The sequence below is a fragment of the Xiphophorus hellerii genome, chromosome 1, assembly GCF_003331165.1.
Source record: "Xiphophorus hellerii strain 12219 chromosome 1, Xiphophorus_hellerii-4.1, whole genome shotgun sequence".
Classification (NCBI taxonomy): Eukaryota; Metazoa; Chordata; class Actinopteri; order Cyprinodontiformes; family Poeciliidae; genus Xiphophorus; species Xiphophorus hellerii.
This window is the reverse complement of record NC_045672.1, coordinates 22973809-22995043: the sequence shown is the minus strand read 5'-3', so window position 1 is coordinate 22995043 and position 21235 is coordinate 22973809. Positions and strand designations below refer to the sequence as shown.

At 37.3% G+C, this 21235-nt stretch overlaps 1 protein-coding gene across 1 annotated transcript; it reads right to left on the bottom strand.

Moving 5' to 3' along the window:
- Nucleotides 1-3326: 3326 nt before the first annotated feature.
- rnd1a (Rho family GTPase 1a) lies at nucleotides 3327-20998 on the bottom strand. The gene is made up of 7 exons (XM_032572697.1): nucleotides 20878-20998; nucleotides 19770-19774; nucleotides 13848-13981; nucleotides 13316-13403; nucleotides 9618-9727; nucleotides 9387-9521; nucleotides 3327-8989 (listed from the first exon to the last, which is right to left on the bottom strand). Exons 3-7 carry the CDS (start codon nucleotides 13965-13967, stop codon nucleotides 8756-8758), a joined length of 687 nt encoding a protein of 228 aa, XP_032428588.1. The 5' UTR covers nucleotides 13968-13981; nucleotides 19770-19774; nucleotides 20878-20998; the 3' UTR covers nucleotides 3327-8755.
- Between the last annotated feature and the right edge of the window lie 237 nt (nucleotides 20999-21235).

Sequence of the window (21235 nt, the reverse complement as noted above, 5' to 3'; positions counted from 1 at the left end):
CTTTTTCTTTCTTCGTCTAGCCTTTTTTGATGAAAGACGGGAGAAACAAACTATGACATGACTTGACTTTGACAGCTTGTATTTTGAGAGGATATGTTGGCTGACCTTTTAGGAAAACATTTGCTTTTTTATTTCATTTCCCGGAACAGGAAGATTGATCGCACTCTCATATCGCTCATGGAAAACTTAAAGTGTCTTACAAAAGTATTCATACCCTATCAAATATTTCACATTTAGTCATGTAAATAAGTAAACACACTAATTATTTACTTCTGATTGAAATTAGTTGCTAAATTTGTTCTACAAGTTCACAGCACATTTTAAAAATTTCTTTAAATTTTAAGATAAATGATAATAGTGTCGTTTTGATAGCAGTTTTAACTAAAATAAAGATAATAATAATGCAAGTTTTCCCTCCCAAAGACTAATACACCTTAATTTTGTACAGAACACTCCACACTGGGGCTGCACAGTGGCGCAGTTGGTAGCACTGTTGCCTTGCAGCAAGAAGGTCCTGGGTTCGATTCCCAGCCTGGGGTCTTTCTGCATGTTCTCCCTGTGCATGGTGGGTTCTCTCTGGGTACTCCGGCTTCCTCCCACAGTCCCAAAACATGACTGTCAGGTAAACTGGTCTCTCTAAATTATCCCTAGGTGTGAGTGTGTGTGTGTGTCTGTCCTGCGACCTGTCCAAGGTGAACCCCATCTCTCGCCTGGAACTTTAGCTGGAGATAGGCACCAGCACCTCCTGACCCCACTAGGGACAAGGGTGTTAGAAAATGGATGGATGGACACTCCATACTGAAATTGGAAGACAATTTAAATATCCAAAATAAAACCACACACAACTGAAATCATGCAATGTCTCTGGAAACAGGTGTACCTCCAAGATAAGCAATTTAACAAAAAAAAAGCTTCTATTTATCTCTTGCATATAATACCTGGATTATCAGCAATAAAACGAGCTGAAGAATCGAAATAAAGTAACATGGAAAGACACGATGGAGTCGATGTTCCTTTGACTGAGCCGCAGATAGTCAAAGACAACTCTAATTTTCTCTCCTCCTCGCCTGGCTGACACGTTGACATGCACTCCTATTTCGCACACAGAGACAGGTGTTACAACACTGTCAGAGCAGCTGTGACAGAGCCTGCTGCATGAAGGAATGCTACCCATATGTCAGGCTGCAGATCGCTCGTCACCAGCATCCAGGCTGCAAAGCTTTTTCAAGCCCTCCACCCCCTCATCATCTTCTTTCTGCTGCTTCTGCTGCAGTGTGAGGTACGTCTGAGGGCTTGATTGCGAGAATGTGTGACCCTGCTTCTTGCGTGTGTGTGTGTGCGTGGGTGTGTGTGTGTGTGTGTGTGTGTGTATGGGTGTGTGGGGGTGTGTGTGTGTGGGTTATCGGCACCATCCCGTCTGATAGATTAAGAGATTACGTGCCAGTGAAAAATGCCACAAAGCAACCTTCTTGTCTAAATTTCACAGAGGGTTTCAGATGGCAGAAGTCTTTTTTTTTCATCCGTGCCCCTTTTTATGAACGTCAGCACTTCCACCTTCTCTGTTGGAGGCTAAAATGTTAGCTGAGAGGAGGGGACACGCGTCAGGTCGACAAAGATCAATCCGGAACAATCCTGATTGTTGGTTCATGTCAAACATGTCAGAGTAATTCAGGTTTTCTTTGTCCTGTTCAGACCAAATTTCGGGCTTGAGCTTATTGTCAAAACCTACTGTAGATGTCAAATTCAACATTTTGTTTTTAAAAAATGAACCTTTAAGGGATACACATTGTTTTATACTATCTTTACCAAAGAATTTGAGACTCTCTTCATAGATATCATACTGACCTGTTTGCATCCTTTTAAACTGATTCAAGATTTTGCCAAACTTTGTCCAACAAGTTGCCCATGCTGGACAACATGAGCAACATGGGCAACTAAACATGTCCAACATGTTTAGTTTTGTTGCCCAAAACTAAAGTGTCAAATCTAAAACTTGCAGAAAATCTTTATTCTGATGACTAGTTTACAAGTCATAATTTTAAAGTTTGTGTTTGTTTTGCATTTGTATATTATCATGTCACTCATCTGTTCTCCATTCAGTAATAACCTTTCCTATACATACAGTTGAAACAAAATGATTGCGTGCAATGTAGTTTTTTTTCCCCTTACAGCCTGACATCAAATCAGACTAAACTTTTCCTGTTTTAAGTCACTTGCACAATTTATTTCTATTTGTTTAATGATTAGTACAAAGATCAAAAACGTTTCAAAATATTTTCCCACCATTTTATCAACAATAGAAGAGGGTTTCAAACATGAAACACTTGTTAAAGTGTTTTTATTGATTAGCCACAGTAGCGTGGGTGTGCAGATCATATCTACATACTTAAATTTGTAAAAGCTCAACTTTAGGCTTTTTGGCTGAATTGTTTTTAAAGATTCATTCAACCTGTTTTATACAAGCTAAGAAACTCAGATACTGATTTATTTACAGTATATCTCTTGTGACAGTTTTTCAATAATATTTTAGCACCACAGTATTAAGAAAAAGACAGAACAAACCTTGAAATAGTAGACGCTTTTGTGAAAGGACAGCGACAGGACTGGCACCACATCTACCATGGATGTGCCAAACTGCATAATCACGCCCTGGAGCGACAGGTTAGTCATAAGGCTACCTGATTTGATGAGACATGTAACGTTCTTGACAAAATGAGATGGGGAATCATAAACGGCAGAAAGAGATAGGACAGAGGAGTACAGAAACAGCTCCGCTTATCCAAAAGACGATCAAGCAGCCATTCATAAAATCAGCCTCGCAGCAGCAAATATGAAATTTATCGGAGGTTGCTAATTGCCCCAATTGGCCTGTCTGCTGTTGTGTAAAGGGAGCAGATAAGCTGTATCCTGTGTGATAGCTCAGGAATGGCAAACATTCAGGCCACTTCATTTATATGGTTTCGTCGGAGAGCCAACAGAGACAAGCTGATAACGGCAAAGATCTGGCAAGTCATGGGAAAGACAGCAAACATTGTGACGGAGCAAATGATGGATGGCTAAGAGGAAAAAGAGAGAAAGAGGCAACAGAAACATAATATCAAGGGAATTCTTTACCTGAAAGGAAAGTTTTATAATATTTTGAATAAAATGATGAAAGTTTTACTGCGACACTCCAAACAGTAAAGTTTTTCCATCCCTTCTTTTCCAAAGCATAAATGAAACTACGGTTTTCTTTCATGAATACCTGTTTTTTGTTTTCATTATATATTTCTTTCTATTTTTTATGCAGTCTTTTCTACCTCAGATGCAACACAGCAATTAAAGGCTTAATTATTTAAGGTTTATTCTGAAAACAAACATGCATTACACAGCATTAAAGTCATACAACAGGATTTGCGCATAAACAAAACAATTTGGATTCAGGTAGCTGTTTATCTTTCATTTTTTTGTATAAACATTATGTAAAATGTCGTGCAAAAATATTCACATCCCTCAAATGTTGTCACAAAAGATCATGTTAAAACCACAAACTTGAAAGGATTTTTATTAGAGTTTGTGTAATAACCAAATGCAAAGTAATCCATATTTTGTAAAGCAGAGAGGAAATGGATGCTTTGATTGCAAAATAATGTGGTAAACATGTTTTATAAGCCCATGTCATCTTGTAACGAGCAGCTTTTCACATTGAAATTTGAACCCATTATTATTATTTTAAAATAGCTCAAGTTCAGTCCACTAATGCCAATTTTAATCTAAGTCATGTTGTTGTAGCTCAGGCTGTATGGTTTGGTTAATTGTCCTCCTAAAAGGAAACTTCTACCGCAGTCTGAATTTTTTTTTGAAAGACTTTAGCAAGTTTTCTTTCAGGAATGCTTTGCATTTTACTCTGTCCATCTTCCTTTGCCCTTGGTTAAAAAATGAAGATATATTATCAGTCATCTTGAAGTCAACACAGACAATGTGCCACCAAGCTATCAGCTGCTCACTCCATAAAAGCCTTGAGTTCAAATAAATCCCCAAAATAGCTTTTTATTCTACTTTGATAGTTTCTGATAAGTTTGAACTTTGAACTTACAGAAGAGTTAATGTCTCAACTCATCATACATGCGAAGTGTTGCATATATGTAGGATTTCTACACTTCCTATTTTTGTCTTTTTTATATATATTTTTAATTGAAATTGGTGTTTTTAACTCAGAACATAAACATTCTAACATAAAAATTGACTTGATTTCATAATATGTCCATCAAATGTTTATCTTTTATTGATTTATCACAGAAGTAACACTTGTAAACAAAATTCAGGCATATTTACTTAAATGAAACTTTTAAAGACGGTATAACAATAACAAATACAGGATCTTGGCAATAATTTAAGCCACGAGAGGCGACTTCATACAAGCATGTTGTTTTGCTTCAATAACATTCCTCTGTGGGAGTAAACAGCTCTATGAAGAAGATTATGTACAAAACAAATCTGGAAAAAAAGAGCAAGAGAAGCCGTGAAACAGTGTAATTATAATTAACTAGTTTGGGATGTATGGGATACATACCAAGTCAGTGGTTAAATAAGCACCGCAGCACAGCTTGAAGATTCACATTTAAAACTTTGTGTTCCTTCCAGTCTAAAGCAGATGACTGCTACTAGTAAGGGAGGCCTTTCACGCCAAAAACACAACCCTTTGCCAAGTATTTCTGGACTAATTTCTATTGCAAATATCTTAGTACACTTGAAATAAAACAAAACTCATACGTAACTTTTCAGCAAGATATAAGAGCTTGTTTTACGTCAAAAATTTCTTAATATTGATGAAAAAGTTCCAGTTCTATTGGCAGATCATTTAACTTATAACAAGACATTTTTCCCATGTCATAAGTATTATGTATTTATTTTAAAATAAAAAAAACCCAAGAGAACAAGTGCATGCATAAACAAGAACAAATAAATTTGTTTACCACGACTTTTCTGTTTGAAAAGGAGTAGCAACACTTATTTAATCCCCTTATCTCAATTTAATGAAATATTTTACCTACTGACTCAACAGACAAAGTGGTTACAAACTATCTCTCTAGAGACAAGAAAATGTACGGATAATACTAATAGTAGCAATGACAATTATAAATAACAACCTGACATACAGCTAATGTTCTCTGTATAACGTGAGTAACATAGGCTACGTTCACACTGCAGCCTGAAGTGACCCAATTCTGATTTTTCGTCAAATCGGATTTTTTCCCAGTGTGAACGGGCAAACAACCTGAAAGTATCCCGCATGCGCAGTAGAGGGCGCACTAACGTCAGTGTTTTGCCAACCGCCATATAAAGAAGAAGTGCTCAGTGTTTGCGGAAGTAAACATGGATGCTAACGGTGGACCATAGTTTACACAGTTGAAGTTGTTAACAACTTAATCCTCATTATAGTCCGTCATGGTTGTTGTTTTTCTTCCCGCTTGCGCATATCAGGACACAGAACAGTGACGTTTGTCGAGTATCAGTGATGTTCAGGCAGGATTAACGTGACTTGGATGTTAGGTCACATTTGACTCGGATACGTATCCGGTAAGCAGCCTGGGTCGAAAAGAATCCGACCTGTGTTGTTCAGACTGTCATGAAAAGATCAGATACAGCTCACATTACGTAAAAAAATAAAATAAAATAAAAAATCGGAATTGGGTCACTTCAGCCTGCAGTGTGAACGCAGCCATAGCTTTGTATTTATTTTTAAACTGGTTGATGCTTGGACATTGGACAAGTAAAATGATCTGCCAATGATTGGCAGATCATTTTACTTGTCCAATGTCCAATGTACTTATTCATCAAAATTAAGGAATTACTGACTCAAAACAAGGTCCTATATCTTGATGAAAAGTTACTTGTAAGTTAGTTTTGTCTTATTTCAAGTGGACTAAGATATTTACACTAGAAACTGGACCAAAATTACTTGGTAAGATTTTGTGTTTTTGCGGTGTCCCAACCAGAAAACACATGTTGAAGACACAGCTTCTCCCTGATATGTCCCGCCGTCACCTTCGCTGAGGCTTCAGTCTAATGCTACAAAGAAAAGGTGAGGCGTGCTTCTCTCGGAGACATTACCCCTCCTCTCCGTCGGAGATATAGGCATGGCCCTTGCTCACACTGTTGCTAGGCAACGCATTAAATTCCACCGCTGTGCACATTGCTGCTCTTCCCGGTGCAGACCTACAAATCATCAAGCCCTCCATTAGCCAAGCTGTCAACAGCTTAATGCCAGGAGACTCCAGTGAACACAACGCCAGAGAAAACAACAATAAGCAAAAACATCCAGCAAAAAAAGAAAAAAAGTATCAAATTTTCTGCTTTCCGTAATGATTGGAGAGAAAAGAAAATGCATACAGGACCAGCCTGTTCGAGGGATTCAACTCATGTTTTGTTCTCATGGGATTTACTCTGAGTGCAAATTAGTCCTGTTAGCTTAAATATAGAGAGTTTATATAAGTGTGTGTTGAATAAAGCCTTAATTGGGCATTGAGGTGACAAAGTTTGTATTTTTGCATAACAGAGCTGAGTTTAGTGCAGATATAAGAAAATCTTTTGTTTTTAAAATTTGAGGAAAGTCTTTATTATTTCAGTTAATCTCTGGATGTTAGCAGCCAGAAAGGAGCATTTTATTTTCACAAATTGAAAGAGTTTAAGGTACCAGGCTAGAGGTTCCTCTTTACAGAAGCATGCAGCACAAACTCCAAAACCTAAATGACAATGGCAGAAAAATAAGTGATAGCCCATGATTTTTGAAGTGGGATTCTGTAGAAGGTTATGAATAATTTACATTTCTCCTGCAGTACATAGTTCTCTCACCATCCACCGTTGCTCCTGGAGACTATAGAAAACAGCTAATCAGAGTAGCACTTCCAACTTTTATTATCTTAAAAATCTCACAATAACGAAAATGTCATTGTGGTTTATGCAATGCTATGTTATTAATCTTTAAATTCTTGTGATATTTGCATATCACAAGTTTGGACACAAAAGCTATGTTTATTTAAACAGGTAGAAAATGGAGGTTGTTCACTTATTTATTTTTTATGCACTATATTACTTTTTTATAATTTATTCTGAGTGGAAAAATGTGCTCAGTACACGTTTCACAGGGAAGCTAATTGATGGCACACTTTTAGGACTGTGGAAGTCTGTATTGTGCTTAGCTATGCTTGGACTAGCAGTTAGCTTTAGCATCTGTTACCAACTAATCTCAATTCATACAAATTAAGATGCTGTGAGAGTCATCAGATCTAAAGAGGAAAAATCTTGTAATGACCAATGTTTTTAGCCAGGTCCCTAATAACAACAAGTCCATAATAACAACACTCTTTGGTGTTAAAGTTGTTACAGTCGGAAGAAGTCTGGTTCCATGTCTTCAGTTCTCTCAGGCTATGAATGAGAGCAAGAATTTCAGCAGATAACAATAAGGCTGACAACTGTCATGGCTCATGCTGAATTTTCAAGTCTTAGCAGGGTTTCAGAAATCACAAATCGTAATCTTTTAAAGCCTGCTTCAAAAATTCTGAACTTTCCCTTTAAGAACAAGAAGGTCATGGATGAGGACGGCACAATGTTGTTGTGTTTACTTTCAGCTCTTTGCTACAAAATCCTACATTCTGTGGAGTATGAAAGGCAAAAAACATGCAGAAAAAAAGATATATCAGGTTTAGTTTTATTTTGGGGTGCTAACTGATTATTCACTGGTGTGATATCTTCTGGCCAGGTTTCAGGACAGTAGGCTGTAATGAGTACATATTTGTAGAACCAAGCTGAACAATTGCTCCCCTTATTGTCCGTGAGGAAGAGTATTTCTGAAACATAGATAATCCATTGACTTATTTTGGAGCACAAAAAAAATCCTCTTTTCTTGGTCTCTTCTATATAAAAAAAGACTAAGAAAAAAGTAAACAAAATGAAAATTGAACCCATTAACAGTCTGGAAATATAATTCCTCCATGTAACTCCACTAAAATAAATAGCTATGGTTGCTGAACTTGTGTGGTGATGGTGCATGGCAGAGAACCTCCTGAAAACAGGTGGAAAGTATTTAACAAAATGCTTCCACCCTTTTCGACCTTGCGGCTCATGGTAGTACTGAATCACATTGCACTTCTTCACGGACTCACTTTGTCCTCCCACTGCCTTCTGCAAATGAGCGCACCGCTTGCCAAATCCCTCCCTTTTTGTCATCTTTTTTGTTCTGCTGTCAACTTTAATTTCAAAATAGATATTACGGCGAGAGCTCTGGTGGGGGAATAATTTTTTACGATCTCCTCAGCTAGATTTCTGCAGATGCAGCTTCATTCTCAGATTTTACGTTCTCATCACTCAGCCTATGCTGTGACCTTTAAACTGCATCCGGACAGAGAGATGGATGGGATACGGCACTGCTATCAGAGCTTTAAATGGATTTCATCACTTTAATGGAGAGGAAACAATGCTTCCTTCATGGACGAGTTAAGAAACGGAGCATTGTTAAGCTGATTCACAACAACCTTTATGTGGGGCTGCAACATGTTTCTCTCCATTTGTACAGGATCATGAAACTCCACTTCAAATAGTTTCTCTCTGTGGAAACTGTGGCAGCCAGGAGTTAGAGGAGGATGATGCAAAAGAGTAAAAGGTTTTGTGAAAATCTCGATGATTGCTCTCTTTCCCTTGCACACCCTGAACCCCACCTGAACCAGGTAGAATACTGTCCTCTCTTTCCATACTCCGAGCACGCTCCTTGCTGTGTTCACATGATGGAGCAACTTTTGGACTTGTCCTTGCTAAGGAGATCTGTCTTGTTGGGAAGGTGTAGCAGTCTTTTGGAGAGGCGGCGGACCGGGCTGGGTTTGTTGGGAGGCTGCAGTTTATTCATGCAGGCAAGAGCTGCGGTACGGAAAACACTGTGGATGCTCTTTTCCGAAGTAAAAGCCGAGCACTCCAGATAAGCTTCAGCACCGAGCTGCTTGGCCAAAGATGAACCCTACAAAATGAAGAGGAGCGTTTTTAATAAAATGGGGTTTTTTTTAAACTAAATTCTAAAAGGGTTAATTTATTGTATAGAATAAATGCAGTGTGTCTGTATGTCTATGATAATAATTTTGATTTATTGTTGTCAGGATAAATCCCAATTAATGATGTTTATATTAAACTGTCCTTATTACTGGATTTGTTAGTTTTACTATTTTCTCCACTGTTGGGTCAATGAAAACATCAACAAATATCAATAAATTGGAAAGTATAATGAAATTAAGTGAAGATTTTAAGTTTAATTAATTATAAGAGTCAATAAAATATCATATTAAAACTTTAAGTCCATATTGCCCACCTCTAATTGAGAAAGTACATTAAGAAGGAAAAGGGAACCAACAAAAGCTCACCTGTTCATGGGAGACTGGAGCCTGTTTCTGATTGGACAGCTCCATGCGTGTGCACACATCCGTTCGAAGGTCTGTCTTACAGCCTATGAGCAGGATTCGAGTGTTAGGACAGAAGTCCTGAATCTCTGCTTTCCACTGCAAATAAAACAAGCAGGTTTACTATTATTAATTATCATTACTGTAGATAGTAAAGCATATATGCCACCTAGCAGGAATCTCAGCTGCTCATACCTTCTTCAGAGCACCATCTACTGTGTCCGGCCGGCTAATGTCAAAGCATAGCAACACTGCGTCTGAGTCGCTGTAGCAGAGGGGCCTGACGTTGTCGTAATATGGAGAGCCTAAAGGGGCAGCAAATAGTCAGATCAAAACTTTATATAGCTGAATAGGAGGTTTGACATGGTAACAATCAACATAAAATCATAAATATAATGGGGCTCAATGATATATGCGTTTCATATCAGTTGATATGAATAAATATTGATTAGGTTTTTTGTTTTAAATATCTGAAAAACTGCCAAACTTTAGATGTATCATATAAAATGTCAATTACATCCACTACTTATGAGGATTTAATGTGACAGTTTGTGAAAAAGATCTATGGCTATGTAAATTTTAGCAAGGACCTGCACTTCACACCTGGAAATTAAACATTTAACAGCAGTGGTGCATAACACGTCAAAATGTTTCCTCAGATAATTAACTGAAAACAAGAGCAATCACTCAAAACTGTATATCATATTGGTTGTGTTCGCTGGCCTTGGGATTCCCCCTCAGGTATTGTGAAACAGAAGAATGAAGGACACAAATTCTGCTTGCATTTCTATAAACAGAACAAGTTCCAGAGCTAAAAACAAATTGGCAGGATGTCCGCACTCTATTGTCTTCCCTCTGCCACCTAATCACTACCTACACAACCACAGCAAGCTTCAATTTCCTCGTCCTGTCCTCGGGGGCCAAATGTGCACAAGAAGCAAATATAAGAAATGTAATTAGGACAGGAATAGATGCTTCTGCTAGCAAGAGCAACCAACAATCAGGGCGTCCTGGTGAAATGTTAAGTTTTACACCCATAGGTTTTATTTAACCGGTCTTTATTGTTGACTTAACTTTGCAAAGTAGGATGCGTTACACAAGTTGTATCTATCAATATACTTTTGTGTTCTGTTTATGGAAAGCAAAATCCATGTCCCATATAACCATCCGAGGTGATGTAAGACTTGAGAAAGAGGAGGCAGACAGATCTAAAGAGGACACAACTTGCTCCTACCGCCTCCCACACATTAGCACCTCCACCTCGCATGAACACACAAATAATGCTCACTCACACAAAGATGCACAATGCTTTTAGCTGAGCAACAGAAGCCGATCTGTTCAAACTGTCTGGCTTACTGTGAAAGACAAAAAGAAATGAATGGCATGCCTTCACTCATCAGCGTGTCTTGGGAAAAGATGCAAAATGAGACAAATACCAGCTATATAAGAAAAAACTTGAGGTTCACATAAAAATTGTCCTATTTCTGAGTACGAATTGTTATTTAATATTGATATGGGGTTGCTGGCCGATAGGTGATCAATATAAAGATCTGACCAGCAAATATAGATATTAGCCAATTCCAACTTCTCCTTAAATGGCAAAATGGCCAGCATTTTATGGCGTATCAAGTCAGAGGACTCCAAAGCGGCTTACTCTACTTTTAGTCATTCATACACACATTCACACACTGATGGTGGCGAGGTGAATGAAGTGTCTTACAGAGGAAACGACTGAGATGGACGGAGCGAGTTTTGAGCTGGCAACCCGCTGGTTACAGGACAAATTTCTATTCCAGAATTTAAGCATTTTTTTTCTCTCTCTCTGTTGCGATTGTAAAATGAGATAGTGAATTTGTTTTTGAGCTAAAAGAAACATTTATTAATTTAATAGTAAAAGCTTTATTTTTGCTAAAAATAATATTCAATATTTAGAAAAGACTTTACCTAAAACAGTATGGCATACATGTAAAGAAGACGTGGATATTTATGCACAGTGCAGTGACGGTGTGTTTATATTTATTCATTCAAATGGAAATCAGTCTTATGCAACACTTCCTCCAGAAGGGGTGACTGTCAAGAAAGTTTTTCCGTCGTGGGAGACAAATGTACAAACCCAAATTATCTCAGTGCTGCTTTGGGTTACATAAGCATGGAGGTCAAGCACATATTTTCTCTCAGTATCCCTCACTTGTGCCTTCTGTTCACAACAACAACACACAGAGACACAAGAACCACGATTGGCTTCACTCTCGCAGACTTCCAACCCCCGTATGGACGAGGCATCCCCCCTCTCCCCTGTGAAACAACCACTCTGAAGGCCAACTGGCACCACTCGACTTCCTCTGAACACCAAGCCTCAGGCTGCAGCCAGCACTGTTACAAAAGAGCCCTGCTGGTGCACTTGGTGGCTTTTCTTATCGATTTAATTTACATAATGACTTCTGTGTGCTTAGATGACTCGGCGACTGCATGCGGTTTATCTTTTCACACGTTGAACCAGAAACCTAAAAGCCGTCCTGGCTGATTGTTTTATTGATAAATCTGCAGGTTAGCTTCACAATTAAACGTTTTGGTTATTTTTTAGATTTTTACAATTCAAGAACACATGTAGTCATTTAATATCTGCTGAGGGATATTTTTTTTTCTTTAGATTAACCTCAGGCAAAAGAGATTGCCACATAGTTAAGTCTTTGTGTAAACAAAACATATTAAAATTTTTTTTTCTTTGACCAGGGTAACAACTTCTTTCAATGTAGAGGTTAGAAAAATTGGCTTTCGCCAACTCAGATGAAACAAAACAACTACAAAGTGGGTGCACAACTGCTGTACTCACAATGGGACTAAGAACTTTAAAAATCTTATTATATCTGCTGTAGAAATATAGACTAATAAAGATTCAGATGTTTTTCCCTAAGGAGAGGAAAAACACATTGAAGGTTTACGAACAGAGGTAGTGCTTTTGAATTCAAAATGACAGAATTGATTAAGCATTAAAACATTGGTTCCTAATCTTTAATTAAACTCAAAGAAGTGCTTTAAAGTGTATGACATTGCATGTTAAATCTATAGACAGAAAATTGTATACGTTCTTTTGTTTTGATGCATTTAATGAACAGGAAAAAAATCATATTTTTCAGCATTCAACCTGCAGATCAGAGCTGATAAAGATTTAGTTTTGTTGTTTTGTTTCATAAATGCTAAAAGAAATATCAGGATTGAGGGTCAATACTGTAAAATGGAACTAACTTGATGCCAGAAATCTCAGGCTGTGACTGTTGTATCTCTACTCTACTTTTAAGCAGAAAAAGATAAATAAACAATTTGTTTCCTATAGTTTAATATGATTGTACAGTTTTATATCCTTGACGAGTTATTACTTTATCCGAGAAATCTAAGCTTCGGGTAATTTTTACAATGTTATGGCTTTTTTGTCAGGAGTGATTAACCCAAAGATTTTACGTAAGCAGTGAAACAATTAGATAATTTAGATTACAAACATTACGGACTCTAAATTGTCTGCTTTCAGCTATCAAGCAGACAAGATTCCTCAGAAGATTTCACACTGAATAAAAAGCTCAAACAGGACAGACAAACAGGCAGAGAGATAGTGAAGCCTGCGTAAACAGCACAGATAGCACTGCAAGCAACCAAAAGAATGAGACCTTGCTTTATTTACAGTCATAATCGTTATCCGGCTCCTGGCCGGCCGAGCTTAATGGGAGAGTAAACATGTTGCAGATATAAACCCATCAATACGGCTCTGAGACTGAACTTACTGCTCAGCCCTGACCAGACTGGGGAGAATTTTAAACAAAGATGGAGAACACAGGAGATCACATCAGGTTTCAGGAAATTTAGCAAAGGAAAATAGCATCGGAGCTTGTGAATCTCACCTGATGTGTCCCACAGACTGAGCTCAACACGCTGGTCTTCAAGCTCCAGACAAGCCGTGTAGTTCTCAAACACAGTGGGGACGTAAGTCTGGATGAGGAGGAATGGAGAACGGGATTAGGAAACATTCTCATCACATATTCACAGTGTTGCAGGTTTCCATTTTAGATTAACTCTAAAGGAGTTGGTGGATTTTGTAATAAACTAATCATTGCTGCTAAATTCTTACCATTATAATTTCTTTAATTTTCTTATTGACGAGGTTTAGTTATTATATAAAAATCTATATTGCAAAAATTAAAGAATTTTGTTCTAACTAAACTACCTTTCTCCTATAAGCTTGATATCATACTAAAGTAGTCTCCATACTCAAATCCAAGGAGTAATCAGAAGGAATCAAGAATGTTAGAATATTCAAATTTAATATAAAAACGTATAATTACATACTGATAGTTTTTCCACCTCTAAGGGCGTAAAAACAGAAAAGCTTTTTAATATATCCAAGTGATTTAGATGTGAGCAGCAGTGTCTTACCTCTGGATAGCAGTCCTTCACCAACACTTGCAGCATCGCTGTTTTACCGCATTGAACGTCTCCAACCAGGACCAGTTTACACCTCGCCACAAAAGGCTGCGGGAGTCTTCTCTCCTTCATTGTTACGACTGCAGCTATTAAAAAATGAGGATCATTAAATGCTAGCTTTGGACAAAACCTTTGGATCCTTCCTCTTTTCCTTTTGCCCGGGATCGAGCGGCGTTCTCCATGAGCGACCCGCAACCGCGTGCTGTTAAAACGAAACAACAACAAAACGTGTTGACGTCACAGATCACGGAGTTTAATCTCATACAAAGCAATCGACAACAAAGCTGCAGAGGTACAGAGATATACATTTTATACAGACAAGAGAACAGACAACACGAAACACAAAAGACAGACAAAGGCGCCCAAAATGTGGAGGAAAAGATGGAAAAAAAACCTCTCTTGCTGGCTTGCTGACCTGTACTTTTTAATGAAAGAGGTGTTTCCCTATTTAATATATGCAGTCAAGGCGTTCCGTTCTTTGACCAATTAGAAACTTAGAAACTCCCGGAAACTCCCCTTCTTTACAGCTCCGATGTCTGGTTTTTATCTAACCACTTCGTGCCCATCTCCGTCCGACCTGGCCGAGAGGCGCCAAGAAGTCTGTTCTGCTCTCTCGGAATTGTAAATTTTATTGCTGTGTCTGTCAAAAGGGGGAGGAAAAAAGGCCCTGCTTTGTCTGCTGAATTCCCAACTGCTCAACAGAAACTATTCCAAATTAAAGTGTTGGCTATACCTTTACACATGTCGTGGATTAGCTATATTAAGCACCAAACAATAATTATTTTCTTTACAATTCCCCCTTTTGAGGTCTTCAAAAAGACCTCAATAAAAATTGATTAAGCCTTCTAATACAGAGCCAAAAACTGTGTATTAAACTAAAAGAAAAACGAAAAAAACCAAAAAATGAAAACCAAAAGAGTGACGTACCCTAATTATATCCAGTCCCCCTTTTTAAACAAAACCCAAGGGTAAGAAATACTTATCCTCCCAAAAATAAAATCATAAAACAAAATTATCACAATAGAACCAAAAACACAGGACAAACAAAACCCAAAGTATAAAATGAAAAAACAAAACAGAAACATACATAGAAAAATTAGTAAGAAATGTCTGCAACTTAAAGGACAACATTCACCACAAAATTACAATCTGCCAAAATGAGAAACACACAAAGTTACAATCTGCTGCTCGTCTTTTTCTGTTTTTTTTTTTAATGTCCATCGACAGTCTCTTAAAAAATATGAAGTCTTCGTCAGGAAATGTTCAAAAAATGCGCGCAAAAAACAAAACGACAGTCCTTTCCAGAGTTCACAACGAACGAAAAACACGCAATAAAAGTTTATGATGATCCTCTTGCAGCTTGATCTTCTTCGACTGGAAACCTCAAGAAACGACCTGTCACAGGTCATTACACAGACATTTTGTGTTCAACATGAATTTCATTAGCATCAGAAACACAATTACCACATTCTTTAATATCATCTTCATTACAGTCAGCATAATCAAACGATGGTTTCACCTAAAAATAAATTTGTTTTGTTATTTTCCATCCAGGGAAATTATTTTAATCCTTTTTATCAAAGAACGCAGACTTTGAAGGAGACCACATCCGCAGGGCACCAGGAAACCAGCTGCAAAACTATAATGACAAGACAGAGATCAGATTTATCCAAAGGCATCATTCATTTGTGTAATTCAACACAAACATCTTCAATTCACTTTGTGTTCAAGTGAATCCTCCAACGCTCGTGGCTCTGTGGCTGTTGTCTTCGAAATAAGTGTGAAGCCGCTTCTCCAAGGAGCCCCACCCCCGCCTCGCATGACACAGCTTGTATGACAGAGTCCAGAGTCCTGGAGCACCGAGCTCCAGGGCAGTCTGTGTGTAAAACCATGAGCAACACATCACGTGAAACCTTATCTCCTAGTTTGTCCAATTCTGCTCATCAAATGGTGGATGTGATCCCTTCAATGTACGTTGCTATTATTATATACTATAGCTCCTAACCGATGGAAAACACCAAAACCCTGTAATCATTTGCTTCAAAAGACATGTTTCCAAAGTAACGTGTTCCCAGAATGTTAAACATATGCAGATCTTTTCTTAAACCAATCTTGTAAAAATAGGATTAAACAAACGAAACAAAACAATCACAAAAACTTAAAAATGTAGTTGTAAAGCTTACATGTACCACCAAAAAATGAATAACAATGTGAGTTAAACAGTCCAGTTTAAATTACCTTCATAGAAGAAACTAGATCTTACTGGTTATTTGTCTAAATCATTTTACATACGTTCCTGAAACAAAATTCAAAAGAGTTAGACCTGGAGAAATTATAATGAAACAAATCCAGACATTTTCAAAATATACCGACATTACCTAGGCTTTTACTTGTCGTCGAATTTAAAGTTTTATCCAAATTCGTTGTAAATGAATGTAAATCAAAAAATCAAAATCAAGTTTACAAAAATCATTATAATCCCGCCTATGTACTTTTACTGATTAGTGATAACTTTAATCAAGAACAGATTCTTCAAACCATTTCTTAAAACATTCATGCTCCATTAAATTAATGCTCTGAACATGGCTGACACAATAATATTTTAATTTCTATAATTATTTTCCCAAGTTAATTAACCAAAATATGCTTCATTATCACTATAAATTTATCTATTTTCTCAAAATATGTTAGCCCATTGTCAGAAAATCTTTTAATGGAGAACAACTCAAACCTATCTAAAATAAGCACATATATTACCAGAAAATATTTTCCTTTCACTTTTATGTGTAGCACAGATCAGACATGTTCTTCAAAAATTTGTTTAAGTATTATAAAAGATGAACCCATGCATCTTCTCCCCCTTTGATACATTACTGGCTAATGTATCACTATTTCTAGTATGTGAAATAACGATGTTGATGAAACAGGGTTATTATTCAAGCTAAGAAAAATCCCACCGATATGCAACGTTGCCCTCGTCTAAAAAGTAAACCTTTCAAAAACAAACAGAACAATTTATTGTAGCATGCTTTAAACCTTCAAGATTATTATGTTCAAAAAACATTTCACATTACAGTTTCAAAACTCAGTATTCAATTTAACTCTCATGATTATCAAATAATTCGTTGTAGAAACTTCTCAAAAATTTTCAGCAGTGTTTGACAAAACGTGTTTACCAATTAAAAACTCAGTGAAGGTTATGCATAAACCAGGCAGAGAGACGTTGAAAGAGAAAAAAAATATAGTCTTAGTCAAGAAAATCTAAAAATGATAAATTTCGAAAAATACTGGTCAGAATATAACCAAATCTACAAATGAAAGAAATTAAACTAAAGACCAAAGTTCCCTATCCCCTGGTGAAGGGTCCAGAGGAAACTGATAACTCAAAAAAAATAATTCGTTATATTTAACAAAATAAACAAAGAACTGACACAAATAGCCAAATAAAAAATCAGACTAATGTAAAGAAATGTAAAGAGTAAAATCCTAAATTACTCACTACTTAATATATAAAGTAGTATGAAAGGAAAACAGAAAATCATTACCAAGAGTGTCTGTGTGTGACAGGCGACTCAGTGTTTCGATGCTACAAACTTATATTTTACATTTTCCAGGAGGTAGTTTAAACGATGGGAGAGAAAATTATTTGCCTTACAGTTGTTTGTTCTTTTCTGCTGAGCTGCTGTGAGCAGAGGTTGCTTTGTACTTAAAATTAGTGATATGCAAAAAGGTTTCACATGTTAATTAGTTGAATCTAGTGGGGGTAGAAATTACAGCACAGCTGTAGCTTGTTCTCCCGTGCTGAACTTCTGTGAATGGGGGTTGAAACTCCTCCCTGAGCTCCATTATTCTCATATCTTAAATAAACATACTTGTCGCTTCTTCTTGTTTTGTTCTATGTATTTATTTTACTTAATTTTCTTATTTTATTTTATTCGAAGCCCTCTCGTCTGTCTATAGGCAGTATTGAATCATCTCGTATTACAGTTTAATATTGATTCTCTACAATAGTTCCATATAATCTTTTTTATTTATTAACCAATAAGTTATTTCAAACTTAATGTTATCCTTCAACAACAAATCTTGTAAATTTTAGCAAACTTTTCTATATTTAACCAATTTCTATTTAACAAGAGAGTGACTTCTAATTTATCCTGTCTAATTATCCGTAAGTCCTGTAGATTTAACAATATTTTATCTATCTTAAAGTTTTGGTCTGTTTGAAAAAGACTGATTGTGAAAATATCTAGAGTCAGTTGTATATTGCAGTTTGTTGTTATCTGAACAATTACCTCTTACAGTTAGAGCCTGTTTCGCTAAAAATCTTCGTTTTTTTTTCTTATCCTCAACTCATGAAAAAAATCCTATTTTACTCATTGTATGTTATTCCATTTTCCTACTACCTTCACAGCCTTAGAAGGAATAATTAACATTATATCCACTATTCAGTTCTCAAGTCTATATAAATTTTTATTTAATTTATTTCATAGCTGTACCTAATCAGTTATGTATTTATCTATTTATCCATTCAGCATATTTATGTATTTAACTATTAATTTGCCAAGACAGCATTTCTAGAATCCTCTGTGACCTAATTTTCTTGGCTTATTCTTTCTTTCGTTATTTATTTATTCATTTATTTAACCGTAGAACCCATATTGTAATTTCAATTTGTTCAGATAATGTATTTTATCAAGATTCTATCCTTTAATCACCTTCCAAACTGTACACTGCAGGTCACAGTTACTGCTGTTATTGTTTAATTTTAAGAAGTTAGTTCAATTTAACACAGAGGATGTTTGTAAAAACTAGAAATTTTGCACCATCAAACAGCACTGAGAAAAATTCAGTAGTTATATGACATAAAATACCAAATGGTATTTTATCTCCAATCACACACTCTGTCAAACCAACATGAATTATAACACAAACAAAAACACACAACACATTACAGAAAACACAAAACACACACATCTGGCCAGGTTTTATAGTCAGTCAAAATTTCATCAGTCCCCAAGTGTCAGTCTGTGGTCATTATTCTATCAAATTTTACTGTAATTTATATCAATTTTACTAAAGTTTATATGAAATTTACTGAAGCTTCAGAAATTGTCCAATGTTGTCATGTGTCAATTTAATTAATTTTAAACCCCAATCGTCAGTAACCTTTTAAATCCCCGTGCACGTTTAAAAAGAGAGACATCTCAAAGTTATGTTAAAATCAAACCACAACCAATAATTTTGTTTTCTGGTACCAGTGTTATGTACTTATCTCTTATTTTATTTATTTATTTATTTTTAAACTAAACGACCACGTGTTCGCCATCGTTCTACTTTCCCCGTTACGACTCTTCAACGAACCCCGACCATAAAATAGCGTACAGCACGTGTAGCAACTCAGTGTCCATAATAACTTCACAATAAAACGCAGCAAAATCAATGCAAATTCACACACACAGCGCTATCCAAACAACTTAACACTCTGCTGAAACACACAGCCAGCCCGAACTCGTGCACGCGCACACACACGGCCACACACACACACAAAGCTCTGAGGACAAACAGCGCACTTCCACGGCAGCCGGCACACAAAGCAGCACACACAGAGAGAACACAAACACGTTTTCAGACAAACGTAACAGACAGACGGGGAAAAATAAAATGCCGGCCAAAAAATAAAAAATGCACCATATCAAAGCCTACCGCAGGCCGTTTATAAAGTCTACCGCAGACTATTTGTCAAAGCTTCCCGCAAGCTATTTTTAAAGTGTGCCAAACACTAATACTTGATTCCTTAACAGTCTACCTCAGACTATTGTCAAAGCTTCCCGCAAGCCATTTTTTTAAAGTGTCCCACACACTGAATAAACCTACCCCAGGTTATTTCAAAATACACAATTCCTAAATTTCTTTCTTTAAGGAGCACAGCCATGGGTCTCCAGGGAAAAAGACATAAACTTAAGAAAACCCAGCTTTTACAACTGAGGGAGCGCAAAATCCTCAGTCTGAACCCGCTACGGTCCGCTGTACATGCGTATTTCCATACAGTGTACCACACACTGAAAGCCTACCGCAGGCTATCGTTCAATTCCAATTATAACTAACAACAGACTATTTTAAGAGCAAAACTATCCACCCTTGCAGCTCCGAAACTCCGCGTGGCTGCGCACAACAAAAGAGTAATTAAAAAACGTCTTACCGCACCAGCCGGACGGATCGATCGGGGAGAGACCGCCACCCGCCAAGATTCCAGAACCGGACGAAGCCCCCAAATATTAAAAAATGAGGATCATTAAATGCTAGCTTTGGACAAAACCTTTGGATCCTTCCTCTTTTCCTTTTGCCCGGGATCGAGCGGCGTTCTCCATGAGCGACCCGCAACCGCGTGCTGTTAAAACGAAACAACAACAAAACGTGTTGACGTCACAGATCACGGAGTTTAATCTCATACAAAGCAATCGACAACAAAGCTGCAGAGGTACAGAGATATACATTTTATACAGACAAGAGAACAGACAACACGAAACACAAAAGACAGACAAAGGCGCCCAAAATGTGGAGGAAAAGATGGAAAAAAAACCTCTCTTGCTGGCTTGCTGACCTGTACTTTTTAATGAAAGAGGTGTTTCCCTATTTAATATATGCAGTCAAGGCGTTCCGTTCTTTGACCAATTAGAAACTTAGAAACTCCCGGAAACTCCCCTTCTTTACAGCTCCGATGTCTGGTTTTTATCTAACCACTTCGTGCCCATCTCCGTCCGACCTGGCCGAGAGGCGCCAAGAAGTCTGTTCTGCTCTCTCGGAATTGTAAATTTTATTGCTGTGTCTGTCAAAAGGGGGAGGAAAAAAGGCCCTGCTTTGTCTGCTGAATTCCCAACTGCTCAACAGAAACTATTCCAAATTAAAGTGTTGGCTATACCTTTACACATGTCGTGGATTAGCTATATTAAGCACCAAACAATAATTATTTTCTTTACAATTGAATAAAACTGGAGGAGAAACGAGTGGGGATAGTCTGGTAAAGTGTGGAGTGTTTCTGAAGCTGAGCAGCAGTAGCGGTTTAGTTTCAGTCAGTGAAGGAGCCGGAGACGCAGCGGGACTTTATGTTGTCGCGCCAGCCAATGAGAGCGGCGCAGTGCGTCGTGCACGAGGACCGCGCACGAGAAGATGCCCACCTTCTCACTAACAGCCGCAGGGAAATACTCAGCGCACTTATCGTTACAAATACGTAGAAATGTAACAACTTTTATTTTAAAAAAATATGAGAAAAATCAAAGCCATCTCGATATAAACCGCAATTTTACCGCAATTGCATGTGACAACATCTATTATCTGGACAG

Coding starts and splice junctions, on each gene's coding strand:
- rnd1a (XM_032572697.1), bottom strand. CDS start 13,967: ATGAAGGAGAGAAGACTCCCGCAGCCTTTTGTGGCGAGGTGTAAACTG. Junction 9,522..9,617: donor TAGATGGTGCTCTGAAGAAG/GTATGAGCAGCT, acceptor TTTTATTTGCAG/TGGAAAGCAGAGATTCAGGA. Junction 8,990..9,386: donor CTCCAGTCTCCCATGAACAG/GTGAGCTTTTGT, acceptor TTCATTTTGTAG/GGTTCATCTTTGGCCAAGCA.